At 38.0% G+C, this 9,754-nt stretch overlaps 1 protein-coding gene across 1 annotated transcript; it reads left to right on the top strand.

Moving 5' to 3' along the window:
- The first annotated feature begins 2,317 nt into the window (after nucleotides 1-2,317).
- On the top strand, nucleotides 2,318-9,002 carry gipc3 (GIPC PDZ domain containing family, member 3). The gene is made up of 6 exons (XM_085928273.1): nucleotides 2,318-2,650; nucleotides 4,946-5,131; nucleotides 5,309-5,489; nucleotides 7,502-7,611; nucleotides 7,903-7,984; nucleotides 8,609-9,002. The coding sequence occupies exons 1-6, from the start codon at nucleotides 2,318-2,320 to the stop codon at nucleotides 8,758-8,760; spliced, it is 1,044 nt and encodes a 347-aa protein (XP_085784399.1). The 3' UTR covers nucleotides 8,761-9,002.
- Nucleotides 9,003-9,754: the final 752 nt, after the last annotated feature.

The following is a 9,754-nucleotide window of genomic DNA, read 5'->3' as shown; positions in this document are numbered from 1 at the left end:
ATTGCTTTACTTCCATGAGTGTCTTATCTGTTGGGAGGTTTGAGGACCTCCCCCCTTGCTATCGGGGATTAAACATGCATAACCATGCTGACCTTGGGAATCATGGCATCGCCTTAGCCTGGTAAAAAAAAAAAAAAAAAAACAGGCCATGACGTACATACTGCACATTTTGTACAGGACTGAAGCCATCAGATGGTGTGCCATACAGATTAATAAGCAGCATAGAAAGCCATAACAATGGTGGAAGAAGTAATTATAAGCAGCAGTAATTTACAAAATAATGGGGAAAATAAGTCTAGCTTTCATCAGCATTCACTGGGAGGTCACAGGCAGAGAATGTCAATTTAAAAAAAGAAAGAGATTCCAAAAAAATGAGTGTTGTTTTGGGTAGTCATGAGAGTCTGTATACTGTTCTGAAATAATAGCCATCCACCATTCGCTTCTCAGTGCAAATAAACTGACATTTCATACTAATCAGACAACCTTGTGGATGTGTATTTCTTGCAATCTCCAACATAACTGAGCGTTGTTGCTTTCCTGTGACATTCTCGTGGTAAGACCACTATGCAATCAATTTGAAGCGGTCTTTGACTAATGGCATCCACGTTGCAATCACGCTCCAATGACATAATCTCAGCTTGGAGTTTAAAATGTGATCTGCGCAATTATTTGGCGTGTTGTTAACAATCATTTCATTTCATTTTTTTTTTCCCTCCAACATTTCTTGGGAATCCTCCATTTTACTGTTGAAAATCATCATTGATGGAGTTTTGTCCTCTCCGCAAAGTGCAATTGTAGCTTTACTTTACTTATTTACTGAAAAATTATGTCTGATCTCTTAGTTGTTTATGACATATTGTGCCACATTGTCCATGTTTGCATCACTGAGGACATGACTGTCAGTGATGAAAAGTATTTCATTAAATACCATGCTAATACATTGTGTCACTGTAGTAAGCATCAATTTAAATTACATAACACAAACTGATCGATTAACTAAAAGAATGCATGTTGTTTACTGACTTCATTGCCAAGACAACTTGCTTATATAACAAAGGGAATACACATTTTATACTTTGCGACAAGTCATTTCAACTGGTTTGACGATGAAAGAAAAATGTGGCATCACTGTTTCATTCCCCAGAGACCATTCAGGTGTTGCCAAAATAATGCAGGCAAGCAAATTTGAAGGTCGTTTTTTTTATTCTATGAGCAATTAGCATGCTTGAATATGGACTTTGCTAAATTTTTAATCAGCTGTCTTTTTTCATACACCATTGTTTTTATTACTATTACAATTACTCAAATGCAATTATAAAACCAGTTTCTGTACATTACTCCAAATTAGTTAGTAATCTAATCTGAAGAGTTCCTTACAGGGATCAACAATTCTGTTCTTACAATGAAAATAATGACTCGAGTGACTAATAATGGGTTTTATTTTCATCGACGGCGCAGATGCGATAGCGTGCGAATTGTGGCGTTTCCTTTTCATGCAAGCGCAGGGCGTTTTCTAATTAGGTCTGTGCCAAGCTGGGCGTTTGTCCGTAGCCAGCAGGTGTTCTTGGAGACGCTTCCTGCTAAATGACAATTTGGTGACAGGTCTAAAGTTACACCCGATCAGACCACGTCTAACTACCCGGTCAGCTGGTTTATCTCGATTTTGTTGAACTTGAGTTTTGATAGTTGCACAAGCAGGTAGATTCTGAAATTTACTGACAGGCGTGGATAGAAGTCAAATTTCAGAATGTATGACTATTTTGCTTGCAGTGTGTAGTGGTGCACTGTTGAACTATTATGCACACAGTTTTTTTTCTTGTTACATGCATTTCCAATATAAATAAAATATCTGTTGAAGGGTCTGTCTCCACAAGCCAAAAGGTCATTACATCACCAAGAATTCACCCCAGCATGTCAGTCAGTGAGGCTAGACAAGGCAGGTACCTACGCTCCCCAAGCAAGGCGATCAGTTTACCTCTTCTTCTGGGATGTTCTTTTTAGCTTGACAATCATCTCACTCAGCAGTTGTGCTTTTTCGTACACAAAACACAATCAATAGAAGTTGCAGCTGATGCTGGATTTGTGTGCTATTTTGTACGTTTTACAATCCAACTTGATTCTATTTCCCGAGTATAAGCTACCGATGGCTCAGGTGTAACGCTTGCAGTCATCCACTCGAAGGGTGTTTGGTTTCTGCATGGAAGCTAGTGTTACCGTGCTTTTTTTCATAACTAATTCATCAGTCAGTTCTCCCCGAAGCTGATGGTGGTTGCATGGTTGGCCAGCTAGCTAGGGGGTGGTCAGTGTTTGTCTCTTTATGCTAGGGCAGTTGCACCACCAGAGAAGGAAGGCACGTGAACAGATGCAGAATAGGGAGGCTATGAGCCCACAGGAGTCCAAGGCAACTGGGGCAGAGGCCATGGAAGGACACAAGGCCCAAAGCCACAGTCAGGGGCGTATGGAGCCCACAGCGCCTCCGCTTCCTCCTCCTTCACCGCCACCAACGGGGCCGCCGGAATACCCACGGCCGAGGCTTATTTTCCACACGCAGCTTGCTCATGGAAGCCCCACAGGTCGAATCCATGGATTCACCAATGTCAAGGAGCTGTACGCAAAGATTGCTGAAGTTTTTAACATCTCTCCCTCGGAGGTAAAAAACTGGTTTTGTGAAAGTCAGCTGTGCTATTTTATTCAAGTTAATCAAGCCTTTTTGGTGACTTATATTTTGTTTCTCATGAAACAAAGTGACACCTCATCTTTACATGGGTCATGACAGCACAATATAACCGTAACTGCTATTGTTATTTGTCACTGCATGGATCCAGTGGTTTCACGTCAGTATAAATACTGAAGTCTATGTACAAATCAGTCGAGTTTCCCATCAGGCCACCGCAAGAGCATCAACATCATCAATAAAGGCAAATGTTTATTGTTTTATACTTGACTGCACTCATCTCCAAATTGTTTACGTTTAACGTTAAGTTTACTGTACACTGTGCATCTGCTTGCTCAGCTATAAGATGTATATTTGAGGGTAAAGCAATATTTGATGGGTTTTTTTTAAGCATTGGCAATTCATGATTTAAATTATGAATATAAAATATAATCACTTTAAGGGGAATGTTTATTTATTAGTAGTAACGTCTTCTAACAGTGGGGTTATTTATCTACAGCAGGGGTGTCAAACTCATTTTTGTCGCGGGCTGCATCGTAGTCATCATTTTCTTCGGAGGGTCATTATGACCGTCAACGCCTTTTATTATATACAGTATAGGCTACACAACAAACTGACAAATAACTAGGTTTGAAACTGGAGACTAAAACTGTTCAAAAACTTTTAAAAGATGAATATTAACAGAAATTTCAAGCAATATCTATTTCTTTAAAAGTGAAGACAATTTGTAGTTTTAGTATTTTTCTTCGGGGGTCACATAAAATGATGTGGCGGGCCGTATCTGGCCCCCGGGCCTTGTGTTTGACACCTATGATCTACAGCAGTCAGAAAAAGATGACGCAGAATCCAAGTGTCAGTTTGCATATCAGTTCCTTCGCACGTGTAGCCGACTTGATTTAGTAAATGTTCAAGTTGAAAATTTGTAGCTGTACTGAAAACTGTATCAATATGCTAATCAGTATATTTGCTCAAAAAAAGTTAGACTGTACAATTCACTGAGCAAGTGAGCAGTAAAACACCTGCAGTGCCAATCTGTGGTGATATTAAGGTCGATATGAAGGCTTTTGCTATCTGCATTTCTCCTTGAAGGACGCATGGAAGTGAAGATTAGACCAAGTATATTCCACAAAAGCCATCCTTCACATTCTTATCAACAAGACACAATTATGCTGACGTGACTGGCTAAAGTCACGCAAGATGCAAATAATCCAATGTTGGATGTTAATACTACGAATTCCTTGCGAATAAAACATGGACTTTCATATTCTTATGAGTTGAGAATACATTATGTTAGTTCATCAATTAACATTTGATCAAGTAGCATAAATAATTTTGTAAAACTAATGTACAAATTGAACTTTTAACTCAAAGGGCCTTGGCTTCCAAATGATTTTCAGGGAGATTTCACAAATTAATAAACAAATTTTAGTTTTGCACAGATAAAATTCTTCGACAAACATCTAAAAGCTTTTAACAGCAGTCAGACATGTAATAAGGATATTCAAGATAACGAGGAGCGTAACCTTGCTCTTATGTGAACTGAAGTGCGGCTGCTAACTGAACAGTGCAGCGACATCACAAAAAAGACCTTGAACTGTAGTCAGGCTTTAGTATCGCATGTGAGCAATAGCTAAGTGCCAGGTTAGATAATAAGTGACGGAGGTTATCTTCTATTTTTCTTGCAGCCTATAAAAAAAAGTAAGTTTCCCAAAATCAATGCGGTTTTTATTGTTATTTTTCTTTGGCACAGTTAAAATTTTGCTTTCTTCTCAAATTTGACAAAATTGAACTATTTTGAAAAAAAAAAGAAGGTTGCACATTCATTTGAAGAAACATTGAGAGTAATACATAATTAGGTATTAATTTAAAACCAACAGTTACAAATCAAATGTTAAGCACATTCAATAGGAAAATATGAATGAAGCAATCCATAAAAGACTCATAATACAGTACTGTATGTAATCCACCCTGCATGTCTTCTCTTGTAAATTGTTTCCCCCTGCTGTTCAAAATCCATAAAGCACAGTTGGGGAATTTCTGTTAAATGACAGTTTACCAGAGCTAAATTGCAGTACAAACGATCATTTTTCAGCAATAAATTACACCAAAAAAAAATCCTTTCAATTTTGCTACAAACTACTAACAATGTGTACATTGTTTGCACATCATTAAAATATGGTACATTTATTTCCATGTTGTTATATTTCTACTCAATTTTGTTGAGCCTTTTTGATCATTTATTGAGATGCACCCATCTTTCCCGTATTTTAGATCCTGTTCTGCACCCTCAACTCCTATAAAGTGGACATGCAGAAGTTACTCGGGGGGCAGATTGGACTGGAGGATTTCATATTTGCTCATGTCAGAGGCGAGACTAAGGAGGTGGAGGTGACCAAGACAGAGGATGCATTGGGGCTCACTATTACAGACAATGGTGCTGGTTATGCATTCATCAAGGTGAATAAGGACAATGTGCTGTAAAGAATATTTCCCTTTCACCACAATGAAAGAGAACATTTTGGATATATCAAACCAACTATCTTCTTTAAATTGACACCTTTATGTTTTCAATTTCTTCTAATTAGACCACAAGGCCAACTATACGAATTAAAAGTGGACTCTTTCTCCCTTTAGAGAATAAAAGAAGGCAGCACTATCGATCAACTCAAGACGGTGTGTGTTGGTGACCACATTGAGGCCATCAACGACCAGAGCATTGTTGGGTGTCGACATTACGAAGTGGCCAAGATGCTCAAAGAGCAACCAAGAGGGATTCCTTTTACTTTACGCCTGGTCGGACCCAAGAGGGCCTTTGGTGAGATTACACTTGCTCTTTAAAGAATAATTAACATCAGAGTACATTTTTTATTTTTATTTTAAGTATCCTACAATAATTTCTACTGTATGCTCATGGTTTGATCATGTGAGAATGAATTTTCACATTTGTTGTTTAAGTTAAATCCACTCCTGCCTTGTGACTGCAAAATGCACTGCTTAAGAGCTTATATACTCTGACGGATGGATATTTCGTTACGTCAATGATAACTTTCTCCTCAGCAAATTATGTAAAAAAAGAAAAGATTATGGAAAAATGATAAGACCTTCTTGCCAGAGTCACCATGTGTGTGAAAAGAGCCTCATTAGGATGATGAGAGCCTATCAGCCTGCAGGAAGTGATGTTGGTCTTTTAATCAATATAACTCTCAAAAAAACAAAACAAGGCAGGCTGTATCTATCATCAGAAAGGGAGCAAAACAGGAAGTGTGGCCATTTCCCAGCATTACTTTGAAGATTGAACCTTAACATTCCGACTGGTTCTGTTTAATGAGACCAAGGGTGCAATTGTATCTTTGGTCTGGTGATTGAACATGGACCCGAGTGACCAATGGACAAAAAATGTGACTTGATTTACTGTAACTGTGCATCGGTTATGTCAGTGCTTCTCAATCTTCTCAATGGTAAATGGACTGAACTTATAATACGCTTTTATCTACACCCACACTTTACAATGCATCACATTCACCCATTCACACACACATTAATACACTAATGGGAAGAACATACGTTGAGACTTATTGGTCGCACTTTGAGGACACACTTTGATGATACTTTCCTTGGCAACGTAATCCTGGATAATCAAAACATCAAATTAACCTTTGGTTTATTTACAAAACTCCTCGCCATGTAGGCGTCTGTCTCCCATTCTCTGTCCCATAAATGTTTTCCCAAAAGCCTTATTCATCACACTTAATCACAACACATTGGAAAGGAAATTAAGGAGTACCGGTTTGTCGTTGTGAGTGAATTAACGGACAGGGCTGGAGCCTTTCAGTCCTAGACCTTTTGTATTAGATCGAAAACAAGTGTCAATGAGGTGACTTCCACCGAACAGTACAATGTAACAAGAGCCACTTTGGTCGAGATTATATCATAAACAGACTCGGTTGTTTGTCTTTTCTTGACCTTATCACCAGGTCACAGACAAAACAATTTGAGTTGTACGTTATAATGAAATTATGTTTCAATCAATTTTTATTTTTTAGCTATTTTTTCATTAACAGAGGGGTATTAAAATGTTTGGCCACATCCGTCAATGACTGGAATAGACAAACTCAAGAAACCTTGCATCAACCCAAGCTTCAAGATGAACTATGTATCAGATATTGCGAATCAGGCTTTTCCTCAGGTCCAACATAAGTGAACTCTTACTGGATAACGTACTTGTTGAATGAGTGGGAAATATTCCCACTGACACACACATGGCTGAGGAGAAGTGGAAGCGACCGGGAACTGAGACATTTACTGTATTTGTAAAGTGCATGTGGATTTCACGGTCGCCAGACTGGAAAATATGTAGGCGGCTCAACAATGTAACCCCACCCCCATCATCATCTCTTAATAATGAGTGACACATCCAACTCTACATTAATTGACGTAGTTTACTGGGAAACAGGAGACAAACATTTCCAACTAGCTGTTGATGTATGAAATACATTTTCAAAATGATACAGTCCATATCTAAATTTCTACTCTCATGGGAAGCTTCTTGATTATCAACTGTATATATTGGCAAGACTTGTTAGATAAATTATGCTTTTACAGTTATAACAAATATTCATGATGGGAAAATGCAATCACAGTGCTTGGAAATGATGCATACTCATCTTGCATGGAAGATGTTTCAGTTTTTTAACTAGAACATTTTTTCTTAAAAAGAAACATACAGCAGGGACAAAGGGTAAAAGCCTCTAATAACAGACACACACACAAAAAAAGGGGTCATCTCTGATTATATTACACGTCATGTGTGTGGATGTGTGTGTTTAGACATGATTGGAATGAGGACCAAAGCACCAAAGTCAACTGAGGGCAAAATAGCCAATGGAAGGGAAACTCTGCGCCTTCGTTCCAAAGGTTCCGCTACCGTCCAGGAAGTGGTAAGTTTGCAGGATAGTGGTTAAACTATCAGCGACACATACACACTTCCTGGAGACTTTACCCCACACCTGGAAGGTTCCAGGTAACTATGGAAACAAAGTTAATATAGTAACAGCAACAAATTTGCCATAAAAAGAACATGAAGCAATCACCCAGAAAATATACTACTCTCCAAAATAGCTTTTTGCCATCGCTTTTACCCTAAAGGTCAATTTCATTGGATACATTGTACTTTAAAAAGCTAAATGCATAACTTGAGTTATGAATTTTAAACAGTCCATTTTCCTCAGCAGAATGAGTTTGAAGAACGCGCCACCATGAAAGTGGATGACCTGCTGGAAAGCTACATGGGCATTCGAGATTTAGAGCTTGGTAAGAATGCCTTACTGGCGTAAAGTATATATGAATAGTTGCTATATTTGGGCCAAAGGTCACACAGAGACGCACAAGCGGGGATGCAAGGAGGTATCCAATTGGCCATTTCACACTTGCAGCTGACTACATCATCCTCAAGGTCTTGCAGTTTATGATTACGTACTTTGCATGCTCCGGTCTTCTGCACAAACCCCACCGAGTCCATTTTTATGTCATTTTCAATCGACAGCAAGTGGCGAAATGGCCGCCCCCTGAGATGGAGAACTTTGCGAATTTTGTCACTCACTTCATATTCCACCAACACAATGATAATCAGAATACCATACCACTAGTGGGGTTGTGTAGAGTATATTAACGTAAAAAACATTTTATACTTGACTGCTCTGTTCCTTACTCTAGTCTTCATCCTTCTGGTAAGATTAAAATAAAAATGTGAAGAATATTCCAGATAATACATAAGACATAAATACGACCATTCAACATCAACACATTCTTTTTAGCTAAACCAGAATGGTTGAACAAACTGATCTAAAAAGTAATGCAACTCATCAAATATCATTCAATCTTTTACTGACATGAATCAGAGAAAATGTAAATGTGTGTATCCCTTTATCTGTGCAGCAACTACCATTGTGGAAGCAGGCAAAGACAAGAAGAACCCTGATGACTTTGCAGAAGCTCTGGACTCAGTCCTGGGAGATTTTGCATTTCCTGACGTGTTTTTGTTTGACGTCTGGGGAGTAATTGGTGACGTGAAGAATGAGAGAAACTAGATTTGTGTGGAGACCGGAGAGCTATGTTCCCTGGCACATCCAATTATAAGAAGGCATTGTAGCCTTCTCATTTCTTACATGAATGTCTAATTCATTCATAAATGTTTAATGCTTGCATACATTTAACATTTATGCAAGAATAACTTTCTTCTCGAACCATGACAGGGACTGAAATTAATGTATGCTTTCTGTTTTGGTCTCTAGGCATATTCATGTTCACATCAGACTGAGAACTTAACCACCATGTACATTTTCAAGTCAAATAAATAATGCACAGAAAATGCATTGCCTTTACAGTACACTGTAAGTCAATAATAATAGAAAAAACAAATCATCATGTTTACAACAATACTGATTGTTCATATTGTGCTTATTTAAAAAAAATATATCATCTGTGTTCCGGACAGACAGCTATTTTTCAAAGTAATTTACGACATGGTATTTGTTTAATTTTTTTTTTCCTCTTGGGCTGTGAAGATAATGACTTCAAAGCATTCGTCAGGCAATAAGTGCAGCAGGAAAAACAATCAGTCTTGGATCAAAATCAGGAAGTCAGATATCTTCCTGTGAACCTATGAGGAATTTTCAGTTCAAGGCTTCTTAAGAATCATAGTCATGCAAGAAATTATATGGGTTTCTTTTTGTAACACTGACTCAGAGGTGCATTTTTGTTTTTTTCTCAAAGAGACACGAGCATGTAACAAAATATTTCGCTTTTATGGAGTAAATTTTCCACCACTGCTATACTTTAAAAGAAGACTACTATTATTGGTTGTCTGGTTTTGCAAATTCAAACAAAATGTATGGCACATTTCATATATTAAATGAAGAATAAAACACAATATAATTTTGTTCCAGCCTGTTCTAGTTTGTGAGAAGTACTGAATGAGTGGATGGAGGTTTTTTACTTTTAATTTTCATCGTCTTTATAAGGCAGCATTTCCACTCACAATTTCTCAAAACATTCAAACCTCAAGGTCAAACATCTTGGAGA

Source organism: Syngnathus leptorhynchus, chromosome 13 (assembly GCF_054491065.1).
Source record: "Syngnathus leptorhynchus isolate UIUO chromosome 13, UIUO_Slep, whole genome shotgun sequence".
Lineage (NCBI taxonomy): Eukaryota > Metazoa > Chordata > Actinopteri > Syngnathiformes > Syngnathidae > Syngnathus > Syngnathus leptorhynchus.
This window is presented reverse-complemented; position numbering and strand designations above follow the sequence as displayed.